The sequence below is a fragment of the Theropithecus gelada genome, chromosome 6, assembly GCF_003255815.1.
Source record: "Theropithecus gelada isolate Dixy chromosome 6, Tgel_1.0, whole genome shotgun sequence".
NCBI classification, from domain to species: Eukaryota; Metazoa; Chordata; class Mammalia; order Primates; family Cercopithecidae; genus Theropithecus; species Theropithecus gelada.
The window spans coordinates 157,238,246-157,253,971 of NC_037673.1; the positions used below are offsets into that span (position 1 = coordinate 157,238,246).

A 15,726-nucleotide genomic window follows, 5' to 3' on the forward strand; every position below is an offset into this window, starting at 1 on the left:
CTCAAGTGATCAAATATCTACATAGGCCACACATTTGGTAAATGGCAGCTCTGAGAAAAGCCCAGGTCCCATGTCTAAGCCCTCCATGCCAAGCATCCAGTAAGGTCATTGCTTTACTTACCCTGTGGCATTGCATTTTGAAGTTTATTTCTATAGCTTCTTTATTTTCAAGCCCTCTTGCATGTCATCTTAACACCTTTTCACAAAATATGCCAGAGAGATATCATGATCACTATTTAAAGATGAGACACATGGGTCCCCAACTGCTTAAGTGGCTTCATTTAGGTCATGTAGTTAATTAGGGACATAACCAGGACCAGGACCTCTGGCTTCCTCCCTTCTAGGTTTTCCTGAGGACACGGGTGCAAAAGGCAACTCACAGACAAAAGAAAACAGGTTGCAGGCCAGACCAGGCCCTCGGTGCTACACTGTCAGAAAACTGTTTATTGTAGCATCTGCCTGACTTACAGAAGAGAGATGCTCTAAGTCTCGGTAAAAAGTCAGATTAAAAAAAAATCTAACCTGTATTATTCTTCCCCTAAGTTTCTATCATTTCTTGGTCCTGGTCTTTCTAATACCAGCAAAAGCCACACATACAACATTTCATTGACACAAGAACAGGCTATGAGCTGAATTATGTTCCCTCTGCCTGGTTAAATGTTGCTCCTCCTTCAGGGCTCTCCTGAAATTTTACCTCTTTACTGAAAGCTTCCCTTGGCCTTGATGGTTCCTGCAGGTGGGTGGGTCACCACATCCTCTGCACTTCTGTGTCCCTTTGCAGGTAGGACATTGTAGCTATTTGTAAGTTCCTTGTGACCCCTAGACTGAGAGTCCTTTGAGGGCACATAAGGTTTGCCATGGCAATGCACACACTAAGTCTTGAATTAATATTTGCTGAACAGATGAATAAGTGAGTGACCAGCTGCTGAAACTGTGGAGGGCTTATGTTTCATTACATTAGGGAACAAAAACCACCCTGGGTTCCCTCGGTTCCCATTCCCTGCTCTGTACTGCATGTTTTCTGAATACAAATAAAAATTTACTAAGCTGGATGGAAAAATACAAATCTCTTGCTAGTATGGTTTCTAAATTCATTAAACTGAGCCCTGGGAGAAACTAAACTAATACAATTCTGAAGCTAATCTCTCCTCGAAGTCATTCCATAAATCTGATTAATGGGTCACCTTTAGACCACAAACACAGTTGCTATATTAAAAGAAAATGTTCTAATGGGATTGTAATTCTGTGAACAAGGCTTCTGCTGTTTGCAAAAAGACATTTCCTCACAGCCTAAGTCTAGGCTGGATGATGCATGGGCTTAGGTCATGAGCAAAATTCCAAGGGCTCTAGTATTAAATTGCACAAAAATGAAAAAAAAAAAAAAAGGCATCAGTTGCTCAAATGTGTAAATCTGAGGTGAAACAAATAAAATGGATAGGGCTAGGGCATGAGATGTAATTTCTTATGTTGCTTCCCAGAAAAGAAAATTGTCCTGTTAGATCTTGTATTCTTTTCCTGACATCTGCCATGTGTCCTTGATATGGCAAAAGGATATGTCTTTTGGCATCCATCAGTTAAGATAATAACTAACACTTATCTATTTAATAGCATGTCCTAGCTTCCTCTGCTGGGGTCTTTCATAGAATCAATCCACTTCAGAGGTGGAAAAACTTTAGGGACATATAGTATAGAATGTCCAAAGATGTGTATATTCCTGTTAATATGTGGAAAGCAATTTACAAAGAGTCAAGGCTCAAAAATATTTTAAAGTGATAGTGTTGAGGACATTGAGGTGGCTTCTCCAACATCTGTTTCTCATTCTATTGGAAACTATCTCATTTTTAAAAAAACTTTGGCTTTTACAACTTCCTCGAATGGCCCATAGGCTTTCAGGGAAGCTGACTTCATGCTGGGCTCTGTGGGTGGGGCTGTGGCTCAAGTATTATAACCTAGTTAGTACAATCCCATCTCTTGCCTCTAGGGACCGGTTCAGGGATGAGCATGTGAGGCCGCTGAGATGTGAGGAGGGTCTAGAGAGTAGTAGTAAGCTTCCTTGACCTTCCAAGATGGCTACCAGAAGTGTCTTTCTTTCTCTTTTCGTACACGATCACATGTAGATGTGAGGGCTGGAGCTGCTGCAGCCATTTCATTGCCATGAGAGAAGTCTGCCTGAGAGTTAAGATGATGCTGAGGAGGGCTGAATGAAAAGGACTGGTGAGAGATGGATCTAGGATGCTGATTGAACCATGCTGATCGCCCTCCCACCTCAGGACATTTGTAGTGACTTAAGCCAAGGAAGTCTCTTCGTTGTTTAAACCTGTTAAAATGGAAGTTTCTCCTACTGTGGCAAAGAACATCTCAACTGACAGCTGGGTTAAACAAAACTGATAGGCTACTTACTGAGGGTCATCCTAGAGCCTTTATTCTATTAATGGGTAAATTTATTTGGCTATGGGTTCTGTTCCCTCTTAGTGCATCTCACAGGACAAGATCTAGTCTGACTCTCAAATTTTGCAAAAGTGGAAACTGAGGTCTATATGTTTGAATGACTTTCCTAAGCTATTACTAGTCTGAGATCTGGGCCTAGACTACAGGCCTCTGCCTCCCAGGCCTGCATTCTTAACTCAAGGTCATACCTTCTCTCTGGCCCTTGAGGATGAACTTCAAAGGAAGAACCTACAGCCAGAAGTGATGGTGTGCCTGCAATCCCACCTACTTGGGAGTTTAAAGCAAGAGGACAGCTCGAGCCAAGTTCTAGACCAGCCTGGGCAAGGTACTAAGACCCCTGCCCCTACCGCCCATCTCAAAAAAGCACCAACAAGAAAAGAACCTTATTATTCTTTTGCAGAGACTCCAGATTTTTTTTTTTTTTTTTTTTTTTTTTTTTTTTTTGAGACGGAGTCTCGCTCTGTCACCCAGGCTGGAGTGCAGTGGCCGGATCTCAGCTCACTGCAAGCTCCGTCTCCCGGGTTTACGCCATTCTCCTGCCTCAGCCTCCGGAGTAGCTGGGACTACAGGCGCCCGCCACCTCGCCCGGCTAGTTTTTTGTATTTTTTAGTAGAGACGGGGTTTCATCGTGTTAGCCAGGATGGTCTCGATCTCCTGACCTCATGATCCACCCGCCTCGGCCTCCCAAAGTGCTGGGATTACAGGCTTGAGCCACCGCGCCCGGCCCCAGATTTATAGAATATTTTGAAGCAAAGTTTGCAAGTTTTTGGGCTCATAAGCAAAATAGAACTTTAGGTTCAAAAAAATAGGTCTGAAGTGTTTGAAAAAATTACATCAGTTACAAAGTAATATAAAACCAGTTAAAAGTCAGGTTATGGCCGGGCGCGGTGGCTCTAGCCTGTAATCCCAGCACTTTGGGAGGCCGAGACGGGCGGATCATGAGGTCAGGAGATCGAGACCATCCTGGCTAACACGGTGAAACCCCGTCTCTATTAAATACAAAAAAACTAGCCGGGCGAGGTGGCGGGCGCCTGTAGTCCCAGCTACTTGGGAGGCTGAGGCCGGAGAATGGCGTGAACCCGGGAGGCGGAGCTTGCAGTGAGCTGAGATCCGGCCACTGCACTCCAGCCTGGGTGACAGAGCGAGACTCCGTCTCAAAAAAAAAAAAAAAATAAAAGTCAGGTTATTTCAAATAAAAATATTAATTTTTAGCTGCCCTAATAAAGCTCAATCTGGCAACACTAGGCCTATACTTCTACATAATAACAATTAGCAGGAGCTAAGTGACCAGCTCTGCCTCCTGGGATAAATGCATGGCCTCTCCACTTTGCCATATTCACCACCATTCCCTATTGCCTCCTAACACTGATGCCAAGTGTCATTGGCCATTTATCAGTCCAAGAGTAATATTGCTTTTTAGAAGCTATTCAGTCAATTTAATTACCTCTCTGGTCCCTGTGGCCAATTATTTTTATATACTTGAAAAAGTAAAAATTCCCAAACTTAGATATTAAAAAATATTTCCAAAGCCCAGTAAATTTAAAGCAACACTGCATTAATCAAAGATGAATAGGTTTCTTTGCTGTGTCTTTTCTTAGTCCTTCATGGGCTATGGGTGATTGGAGGAGGGCCAGCATATGTAATTTGGCCATGCACATATTTTTTCAGAGACTATTTCTTTGTCACTGTTATTCCACTGAAAACACTTTGGGAAATACTGCTATGAAAGCTTCATGCTCCTCCCTACCAGTGAGCTGGTGGACTAATGTTTCTTTTTTCTAGATTGTTATCATCTCGGTTTCCCAATGTTCCCTGGAAGCTCTTTTGGAAACAGAACAACAGCAGCCTGGCCTAGGTCTAGCCAGCTCCCAGCAGAGGTGAGTCTGTAGTCCAATCCACACAGGTTATTCCCAAGAACCAGGCCATGATTCTGTGATATTCTGGCAGAGCGAGGAGAACAGGACCAGGCTCACTGCAGCCCACGTGCATTCCTTCCTGACGGCCCAGCTTCCTGGCTCCCCACTGTGTATATTCCATGGAGGAAAACAAGACTAAGGTGGAAGACAAAAAGTGACCGTGGATTGGTGCCAAAAGAAAAACAATGCTTTCTCGGCCAGGTGCAGTGGCTCACGGCTGTAATCCCAGCATTTTGGGAGGCCAAGGCAGGCGGATCACGAAGTCAGGAGATCGAGACCATCCTGGCTAACACAGTGAAACCCTGTCTCTACTAAAAATACAAAAGATTAGCCAGGCGTGGTGGTGGGCGCCTGTAGTCCCAGCTACTCGGGAGGCTGAGGCAGGAGAATGGCGGAACCTGGGAGGTGGAGCTTGCAGTGAGCCGAGATGGCGCCACTGCACTCCAGCCTGAGTGACAGACCAAGACTCTGTCGAAAGAAAGAGAGAAAGAGAGAACGAACGAACGAAAGAAAGAAAGAAAGAAAGAAAGAAAGAAAGGCAGACAGACAGACAATGCTTTCTCAAAAACAGCCTCTTCAAAGAAAGGCATCACACCCCAGCAGTGATTTCATCCTCTCTTTATAATTTTCATATCCAAAGGTGAGGAACGACTAAATCTTAACTCTGGCTGTCTAGTGTGCTTACAACATTCAAGACAATTAGATCTAGCTGGGGAAAAAATTACCCTTCAGATAAATTTTTGTAAACGTGCAACTGTGTCCCTCCAAGCAAAGAGACGAGAAGCTCATTTGCTGCTGAGGGATGAACATGGAGTTTCTTGCGGGGCTTCTTTGATGATATTGGTAAATACCATCTAAAGTCATTGCATTAGATATTCATCTTGGAGGTTTCCCCTGGCTACCATTTTCCAAGTGGAGTTTGGCTCATAAACCCTTTCAGCAGCCAGCTCCAAGCTGGCCACCTTTCAGTCCCCTGGAGAAGAGAACCCCTCCTTAGAAGTAAGCAGTGCCTAAATGGCTGAAGTACATACCTTGAAGCAAGCCTCTTTCATTCTAACAAGGACCGGAGCCAATGCGGAATGTCTGCTGAACTGGGGTGAAGAGTAAGAGGGAATGAGACTGCCTAGGGTACTGCTTGTGAGACATGGATATTTTCTTTGTTCAGCAACAAGTCAAGCTCTTACTTGCTAGAGACTCGATCATCTTAGGCTGCCAACTGCTAGCTCTGAAGGTGCTTTGTATCTCTAGTCTCTTTGTAAGCCCAGACTCAACTCCCTTGCTTCTTTTAGGACTACATGGGTTGTCACAAAGTTGAGACAAACTCTAACTCTGTCTTCTTTCCTTGCCAAGTGAAAGCATGTCCTATCCTGACAACCTAATTTAGTCATTTGCTCAATGGAACCTTTGTAGAACAATGACATGTATAAAATGACATTAAATAAATGTCTAATGACATCAGATAATCCAGTCATCCTAGAGTTTATTTCTTCAGATTTCAACTCACCCTAAATAATTAATATTGCATCTGTGTGCTTAATAATATGAGCACTTACATAAGTTAAAACAAGGTTTCTCAACTTCAGGACAGGTGGTGTGCAGTCTTTGCTTTGGTTGAGACAACATCGAAGATAACTCTCAAAAACAGTGATGAAGGAAATATTGGGTTTTACATTCTAAAAATAATGCAATTTCAGCTTGCATTTACTGAGCATTTGTTGTATATCAGATATAGTGTTAAGCATTTTCTAATAATTATCTCCTGCAACTCTCACAACCACCTCAGGAACGGTTCAAATTTTATGAATTACAAAATTCCCTCCCGGTGTCCTCAACCAGCTTTAAATGTGCTCATGGCCACACACTGGGTTAAGAAGAGATGAGAATATATGCAAAACTCTTAAATGTTAGACACAGTTGAAACAGCGAAGAAAATGCTACATAATGAAGACCTCCTAATTTTAAAAGACTGACTCAATCCTCCTTTTGTTTTGGATTGCAGACTATAATCCTCACTGTAGCGAACTGAACAGCTTCCCTGAAATAAAATAATGTATTTCCCTACTCCATCTCTTCTACAAACAGTAACTGCAGTGGTAGCAGCCACAGAAAGATCAGGCTGGGCCCAAGACTTCCCCGGAGTTTTTTGCTTTACCTGCTGTAGATGAGGCACTCTCGGTTATTGATGACTTTATCTGATTTGTACCTCCGGAGGTCTTCCCAAGCGTCCTTGATGGCAGTGACTGCCAGGATCACACAGACTGGTATCAGGTTAACCTCAGGCTGGAAAGCATTGACCACAGGGAAAAAGTTCAGAATCGCAATGCCCACAAAATAGAGATTGGCAAACCGGTGTAGCTGCTCAAAAATGTTCTTGGGGACGAAGGACAACACGGTGTACTTGCTGGTCTTGATTTGATTCCCATGATGATGTCTGTTGGGGTTCTCTTTGTGAGACCATCCTTCGAAGGGCAGGTTAGAGACCACCACTCGTTTCTTGTCCTCTTTTCTTTTCCACCTTTTCCTCCCTTCCTTTTTCATCTCTGCTCAATGTTGTCTTTTTAATTTTCATAATTTAATTTTCATCTTTTGCTTGCCTTCTCTGAAAATTTTTCTCTCTTCTTTCAGAAGGATACTAAAAACGAAAAGCCAGGCTGCGAACCCCAGGGGAGAAACATGAGGAGGAAAGAGCCTGCAGAGAACAGGTGTGTATCCACCAAGCCACTTCCTTCTACTTGTTTGAGACTCCACCTGTTGGAATGTAGACGTCATCCACAGGTGTCTTCCTTTTCCACCCTGGGCAGCCAAGAACAGGTGTACCAACTCTGGGTCCTAAAACCTACCAGCTTCTCAAAGCAAGAATTTCAACCCAAGCAACTGAGGCTTTAAAATGGCAGACATTTTCTTGGTTTGGGAGACACTGCTTGACATCCTCCAAAGAGTTTCTCCTGAACTTAGTCTCCCAAGATAATCCAGCCATCCTAGAGTTTAATTCTTAAGCTTTCAACTCACCTTTAATAATACTGCATCTGTGTGATTAATAATATAAGTGCTTATACAAATTAAACAAGTTTTCTCGGCCTCAGCACTATTGACATTTTGACAGGACAATAATTCTTCCCCAGGCTGTCCTTTGTATCACAGGATATTTAGCAGCACCCCCGGATTTTACCTACTAGATGTCAGTAGTACCCCCCACTCCCAGTATGACAACCAAAAGTGTCTTCAGACATTACTAAATGCTCACTAGGGGTCTAAATCACCCCCACTTGAGAATCAGTGAGTTAAATAATTTAGAAAAATAAAATGGAAGAAAAGAGACTCATCCTGAGGCTATGCTGATGAGTTTGCATAACCCATTTGCAAGAAAGAACACAGGGATGGTTTCTCTTACCTTTCATAAATTCTAATGTTGGAGCAGTTTATTGCTTTATCAAAGCAGTGTCTCTTGAAGTCCTCCATGCCATCTTTGATCATGATGACGAACAGGACAATGGCCAGTGGTAACATGGTGATTTCTCTGTGGAAGACTTCCATGGAAGGCATCCAGTTCAAAATCACCAGGAACAGGAAATAGAGGTTAGCCCATCTGGAGGGGCAAGCGAAGTGTGAGTAAACACTATGGAGAAGAAAAATGTACTTTCTCCCCCATTTCTTCCCTACTGTTTGGCCTTGATCAACTAAACATTCTCCTTCAGTGTCACCTCCAACATTATGGTAATGGCTTTGAAGCCAAACCCATCTAGATTTACTTATTATTTCCATAGATTATTGGGGTGGTGTTTGGTTACATGAATAAGTTCTTTAGTGGTGATTTGTGAGATTTTGGTGCACCCATCACCCGAGCAGTATACACTGCACCTAATTTGTTGTCTTTTATTCCTCTCCCCTCCTCACCTTTTCCCCCTAAGTCCCCAAAGTTCGTTTTGTCATTCTTGTGAATGAGACTGGAGATGATTATTCTCAGGAGTGGAAAACCATCTAGTTTTAAATTCTGTTCCTGTTATTTACTAGTTGTGTGATTTTTTTGAGCTTATTTCCTCTTGCACAAAATGGGGATAGTATTATCGACTTTAAAGGGGTCCTATAAATATTACACGATATATAATTTTTGTGTGATACACAGTAGAGGGCTCTGGAGCATAGTAATACACAGTAGAGGGCTCTGGAGCATAGCAGTTGCTCAGTAAATGGTCACTTATAATAATAATTACAATATTGAGGATGATATATAAGCACATAACTTTTAATTTAAAATGATCTCATACATTATCTCAAAAGAGTTGCTGATGTCTTCAAGTTTTCCACGTGCATCTTGCTCTCTCTTGCCACAGTGCCTTGGCATGTGCAGGTCTGTCTGCAGGTCTTCTGCTGACTTCTGTCTGTCCCTTTTCACTCAGGTAATGCTGTCTCTCTTTCATGTTATACTTCAATTCCCCGACTTCCTTAACTAGGCCAAGATTTCCTTATTATTCACTATAGTAGCACCGTATACCTCTCCTTAGAAGTACCTATTCTACTTACAACTTTACATCAATTTATATAATTAAAAAACTAATGACTGTCTCTTTTACAGACAATATATTCAATAAGGACAGTTTTTCTCTGCCTCTCTATTTTTTTATGTATCTCTAGCTCCCAGCTCACGGCTTGAGACAGAGTAGAACCTGACAAATATTTGTTGAATTAAAGAATGAACCACAAAAACTTCTTAAGATAAATGTATTTGGATATTAAAGGTAAGGTGGTCCCCAGAGGGTAGTATCTCTGAGTTTATCTAAGTAGTAAATACTTGTTTAAAATATGTATTGTTGGCCTGGTGTGGTGGCTCACTCCTGTAATCCCAGCACTTTGGGAGGTTGAAGCAAGCAAATCCTGGGAGCCCAGGAGTTAGAGACCAGCTTGGGCAACGTGGCAAAACCCCGTATCTACATAAAAGTACAAAAATTTGCCGGGCATGGTGGTGCTCACCTGTGGTCCCAGCTATTTGGGAGGCTGAGGTGGGAGATTCACTTGAACCCAGGAGGTGGAGGTTGCAGTGAGCCGAGATTGCGCCACTGCACTCCAGCCTTGGGAACAGAATGAGACTCTTTCTCTAAAAAGAGTATTGTTCAGATAAGTGGATCTGTACCTATGAAATTGCTCAAAGAGGTTCCGGGGCAGGAAGGTGAAGAGGGTGTATTTGGTTGTGCAGGTTCTGTTGCCGGGATATCTCCTGGAGACCTCTTCCCAATCTTGATGGAATATACTGTTGTTGGGGAACACGACCCGCTGCTGTGTCAAGTTGTAGCTCTGTCTCCCTTTCTCCGGAGAGAGCAGCGGTGTGGTTTCTGATGGACAATCGGGGAAGCCGTCTCTGACTCTCCAATGCCACCGATGCCACGATGAGTCCACTGAGAGGGCCATTTCCAGCAGCAGGCTAGGGTCTGAAAACACACACAGGAGGAGCTATGTTTAGGAGAAACATGCAGCATGTTGGCCTGTTCACTTCTCCCCCAACCACGCAGGGTGGACACTGAAAGTAGCCTCAGCCCACACTTTCACCTACTTCTTTGTAACTAAAGGTCACTAGATCCTGACCATTTGCTTCCCTGCTGTTCCTAAAGATAGGATTTCTGACATTAGAATCATAAGGATTTTAAGACTGAGTTTCTGATGTTAGAATCCCTATGTTCTAGGGTGACACGCTAAACAAATAATCACATAAATAACATGCTCCTAACACTGGGATACATGCCATAGAAGCATTGAAGTGGGTGGGACATGCTGTTGGCCTAGTTGGGGCTGTCAGGGATAGCTAAAGTGTGGCTTGCTGGGCTAAGACCCTGCAGGTCAGAAGTCTAGCTCTGGTTCAGTCCTAGTGGGGAACTGTCCCTTCACCTTCAGCTGATCTCCAGCTTCCTCACTGTGAAATGAGGAACACTGTTCTTACTATAGTTTTTCCACAAGAGTTTTCTGAGGAACAAATTGGATAGTACAGAAAAATATATTGGGACACATCTTAAGACAAAGGAAACGGTACCTATTCTTTAGGTTTTCTTTGGCGCTAACATTTTCTAATACCGATGACATTTTGCAGAAACTCACCTGTGGCTGGAACCTCAAAGGAGAGTGATAAGTAGAATAGATGGGACAGGTTCTTTCCTAGGAAATTTGTCCATAAGGTGACTGGGCTGTGCTACTGTCCACTCAACTGGCTTTTCTTAATCTAGATGGCTGGGGTGGGGATAGGGGATCCCTTCCTTTCTCTCCACTCCATTTGGTGGTTTCTGAAACTAAGTACTTGATCAAGCAGATGATCTGCCCAGGTGGCAAAGAAATGCTGCTTTATAGCACATCAAAAATCTTGTCCACCACCATCAAGTCAGCTTCATCCCTGGTATGCAAGACTGGTTCAACATACACAAATCAATAAATGTAATTCATCGCATAAACAGAAACCATTACAAAAAACACATGATTACCTCAATAGATGCAGAAAAGGCCTCTGATAAAATTCAACACCCCTTCATGCTAAAAATTCTCAATAAACTGGGTATTGATGGAAAGTATCTCAAATAATAAGAGCCATTTATGACAAACCCACAGTCAATATCATACTGAATGGGAAAAAGCTGGAAGCATTCCCTTTGGAAACCAGCATAAGACAAGGATGCCCTCTCTTACCAGTCCTATTCAACATAGTGTTGGAAGTTCTGGCCAGGGCAATCAGGAAAGAGAAAGAAATAAAGGGTATTCAAATAGGAAGAGATAAAGTCAAATTGTCTCTGTTTGCAGATGACATGGTTGTATATTTAGAGAACCCCATCGTCTCAGCCCCACATCTCCTTAAGCTGCTAAGCAACTTCAGCAAAGTCTCAGGATACAAAATCAGTGTGCAAAAATCACAAGCATTCCTATAAGCAATAATAGACAAACAGAGAGCCAAATCATGAATGAACTCCCCTTCACAAATGCTACAAAGAAAATAAAATACCTAGGAATACAACTTACAAGGGATGTGAAGGACCGCTTCAAGGAGAACTACAAACCACTGCTCAAGGAAATAAGAGAGGACACACACAAATGGAAAAACATTCCATGCTCATGGATAGGAAAAATCAATATCGTGAAAATGGCCATATTCCCCAAAGTAATTTATAGACTCAATACTATACCCATGAAGCAACCATTGACTTTCTTCACAGAATTAAAAAAAAAAAACTACTTTAAATTTCATATGGAACCAAAAAATTAGGATTGTCTTGGCCCGTATAGCCAAGACAATCCTAAGCAAAAAGGACAAAGCTGGAGGCATCATGCTGACTTCAAACTATATTACAAGGCTACAGTAACCACAACAGCATGGTACTGGTACCAAAACAGATATGTAGACCAGTGGAACAGAACAGAGGCCTCAGAAATAATGCCACACAGCTATAACCATCTGATCTTTGACAAACCTGACAAAAACAAGAAATGGGGAAAGGATTCCCTATTTAATAAATGGTGTTGGGAAAGTTGGCTAGCCATATGCAGAAAACTGAAACTGGACCCCTTCCTTACACCTTATACAAAAATTAACTCAAGATGGATTAAAGATTTAAAGATAAGACCTAAAAGCGTAAAAACCCCAGAACACCTAGGCAAAGCCATTCAGGACATAGGCATGGGCAAAGACTTCATAACTAAAACACCAAAAGCAATGGCAACAAAAGCCAAAATTGACAAATGGGATCTAATTAAACTAAAGAGCTTCTGCACAGCAAAAGAAACTATCACCAGAGTGAACAGGAAACCTACAGAATGGGAGAAAATTTTTGCAATCTATCCATCTGACAAAGGGCTAATATCCAGAATCTACAAAGAATTTAAACAAATTTCCAAGACAAAAACCAACAACACCATCAAAAAGTGGGTGAAGGATATGAACAGACACTTCTCAAAAGACGACATTTATGCAGCCAACAAACATATTAAAAAAAGCTCATCATCACTGGTCGTTAGAGAAATGCAAATCAAAACCACAATGAGATACCTTCTCACACCAGTTAAGATAGTGATGATTAAAAAGTCAGGAAACAACAGATACTGGAGAGGATATGGAGTAATAGGAATGCTTTTACACTGTTGGTAGGAGTGTAAATTAGTTCAGCCATTGTGGAAGACAGTGTGGTGATTTTCTCAGGGATCTAGAACCAGAAGAACCATTTGACCCAGCAATCCCATTACTGGGGATATAACCAAAGGATTATAAATCATTCTACTGCAAAGACACATGCACACGTATGTTTATTGCAGCACTGTTCACAATAGCAAAGACTTGGAACCAACCCAAATGCCCATTAATGATCGACTGGATAAAGAAAATGTGGCACATATACAGCATGGAATATTATGCAGCCATAAAAAAGGATGAGTCCTTTGAAGGGACATGGATGAAGCTGGAAACCATAATTCTCAGCAAGCCAACACAGGAACAGAAAACCAAACACCGCATGTTCTCACTCATAAGTGGGAGTTGCACTATGAGAACACATGGACACAGGGAGGGGAACATCACACACTGGGGCCTGTTGTGGGGTGGGGGGCTAGGGGAGGGATAGCATTAGGAAACATACCTAATATAGATAACGGGTTAATGGGTGCAGAAAATTACCATGGCACAGGTATACTTACGTAACAAACCTGCACATTCTGCACATATATCCCAGAACTTCAAGTATAATGATGATTAAAAAAAAATAGTGCTTTAGCTAGGAGTTTCCAGTTTCTGAACTCTTTTAAATAAAGCCAACAAGCAAACTCTCATGGTTCTTTTTGGCCAAATTTTTCTTAAAGACTCAGATGGATATTATTCAAAGACACATTTTATAAAGTTAGAAGTCGTATATAATAGTCCTTCTCATGTAGTAGGCTCATAGGATAATTTTCTTTTGAATAAGTGGATGAGTGAATGTCAAGTACTGTTAATCTTACAATGAATTACCCAGCCTGTCATGGTAAATATGATCGCTTAGGAAAAAAAGTTTTATTTCTAGTTTAAATGGTAATATTTTACTTTCCTCATGCCCATATGATCTGACCCTCATCATAATTCTCCTCATAGCTTTCATGAATCCAACTGATTTTCAATCCACAGACCCCAAGGCTGCAGGAAGCTCTTCAGAGACTAAGTAAGCCCTTGTAGCAAGCATGAAAAGGTAAATGTAATTACGGATGCCTATCATAATGTGACCAAAAGCAATATTATGACATTTAGCAAGCTGGAAATAATATTGTATATTTTCTTTGTTATTATAAAAAAAATGCACCAGCCAGGCACAGTGGCTCACACCTGTAATCCCAGAACTTTGGGAGGCCGAGTTGGGCGCATACCGAGGTCGGGAGACCATCCTGGCTAACACGGTGAAACCCCGTCTCTAATAAAAATACAAAAAATTAGCCGGGCGTGGTGGCGGGCGCCTGTAGTCCCAGCTACTCGAGAGGCTGAGGCAGGAGAATGGCGTGAACCTGGGAGGCGGAGCTTGCAGTGAGCCGAGATCGTGCCACTGCACTCCAGCCTGGGCGACAGAGTGAGACTCCATCAAAAAACAAACACACACACACACACACCGCCACACTTTCATGGATTTCTTTTTTACTGCAAAGGAAAAGGAAATGAAAAGATCATGAATAGCGTTGAAAATGCAAATGAGAAATCTTGCCTTGGTTAATGCCATCCATATCAGACTTCTGTCACTATTAGGTAGTAAGATCTTCTTAAATCAAGAGATTGGATTGATGTGGGAAATGTAGTTATTTTCAGTGGTGTAGGATTAAAAGTCCATTTATCATAAGAATAGTCTTTATTTTTTTTTAAGCATGTAAAATGAGCTTCCTTAAAAATAAAGCAGATATAACTTGAATGTCAAATTGGTGAATGAAAGTTTGATGAGGAACTAAATATTTATATAGTTTCAAAGTATCCTCCCCCAATATTATTCATTATAATGATAAAAAGAATCACTTTTTAGTGGAGAAATGTGGCAGACACCACCTTACAACAGAGATCAGAGCAAGTACTGAAGCTGTCCTCACAGGGTTAACAAGAATTCTGGACAGAAATAGAGTTATAACTAAGCATTAATCAGGTTGCACTTTGACCTACTTCCTTGTAACTGAAAGTCACTAGATCTAGATCATTTGCTTCCCCATTGCTCCTAAAGATAGGATTTCTGACATTAGAGTCATAAGGGTTTTAAGATTGAGTTTCTGATGTTAGAATCGTAAGGCTTTTAAGAATTGCTGAAGATGTTTTTCAGATCCTGGAGTCCAGTGAAACAACTGACGCCAACCCATTTGAGGACCCCACATAGGAACAGAATCAGCATGAGGACGAGGACACAGTTTCTTCATCGCTCTGTCCTATGATTTCACCCTGCACTCTTTGACCAATCAACAATCTTCACACTTCTGCCTGTTCTAAAACTCTTATAAACTTTAGCCCCAAACTCCTCAGAGATGGACTTGAGGTTTCCTCCCATCTCTTTATTTGACAGCCCTCCAATTAAATCTCTTTCTCCTGCAACTTGACATCTTGGCATATTGATTTGCTGCACATATTGGGTGCCGGACCTTTTATGGTTATAGTATCACAAATAATGGGATACAATGACATCTCTTGCCTCCTGACATGATGTATTGAGAACACAAGTTTCCCCTCTGGTAGAAACATTAAGAAACCTCAAATTGGGGGGCTATTCTATAAAACAACTGGCCTGCGTTTTTCAAGTGTAAATGGGGCAAAATAACTGTTTATGATTAAAATAAAAATAGAAACTAAATGTAATGCATAATTCTGGGTTGAATCCTATACTAGAGGAAGATAAAATAGGTATAAGGGGCATTCTTGGACAATGGGTGAAATTTGAATGTGAACTACAGTTAGGTGATAGCATTTTAACAATCTCAAATTTCCTGATTTTGATAATTATATGGTGGTTATATATAAAAACACTCTTGTTTTTAGGAAATTCACCCCAGAGTATTTAGAGGTAAAGGGTAAGATGCCTCCATGGGTCAGAAAAAATGTATATGCTTGTGTGTGTGTATATATGTGTATGTGTACATATGTGCACACGTGTGCACGCGCGCACACACACACACACACACAGTGGTATAGTCAGGGGAGGGCTCGTGGGAAAAGGAACATTTATTTAAAGTTACCTGAAGAAATGTAGGAGTTAGCTAGGTAGGGAGGTTGGGGAAGAGTGCTCCAGGTAGAAGAATGAGTTCCAGAAACGGGAGGAAGTTCATGAGGTGTTCCACAGAGCAGTGGTCTTCAACCTTTTTGGCACCAGATACTGGTTTCACGGAAGACGATTTTTCCGTGGACAGTGGTTGG

General features: G+C 41.7%; 1 protein-coding gene across 1 annotated transcript in view; it reads right to left on the bottom strand.

Annotated features, from left to right (window-relative positions):
- Positions 1 to 15,726, bottom strand: part of ATP10B (ATPase phospholipid transporting 10B (putative)) — a 274,240-nt gene that overhangs the window by 114,512 nt on the left and 144,002 nt on the right. Inside the window, exons 4-6 of the mRNA XM_025389215.1 lie at positions 10,449 to 10,630; positions 9,493 to 9,787; positions 7,756 to 7,950 (exon numbers count right to left, since the gene is read on the bottom strand). Of these exons, the coding sequence (XP_025245000.1) occupies positions 7,756 to 7,950; positions 9,493 to 9,767 (470 nt within the window). The 5' untranslated portion in view covers positions 9,768 to 9,787; positions 10,449 to 10,630. The remainder of the gene's footprint in view (positions 1 to 7,755; positions 7,951 to 9,492; positions 9,788 to 10,448; positions 10,631 to 15,726) is intronic.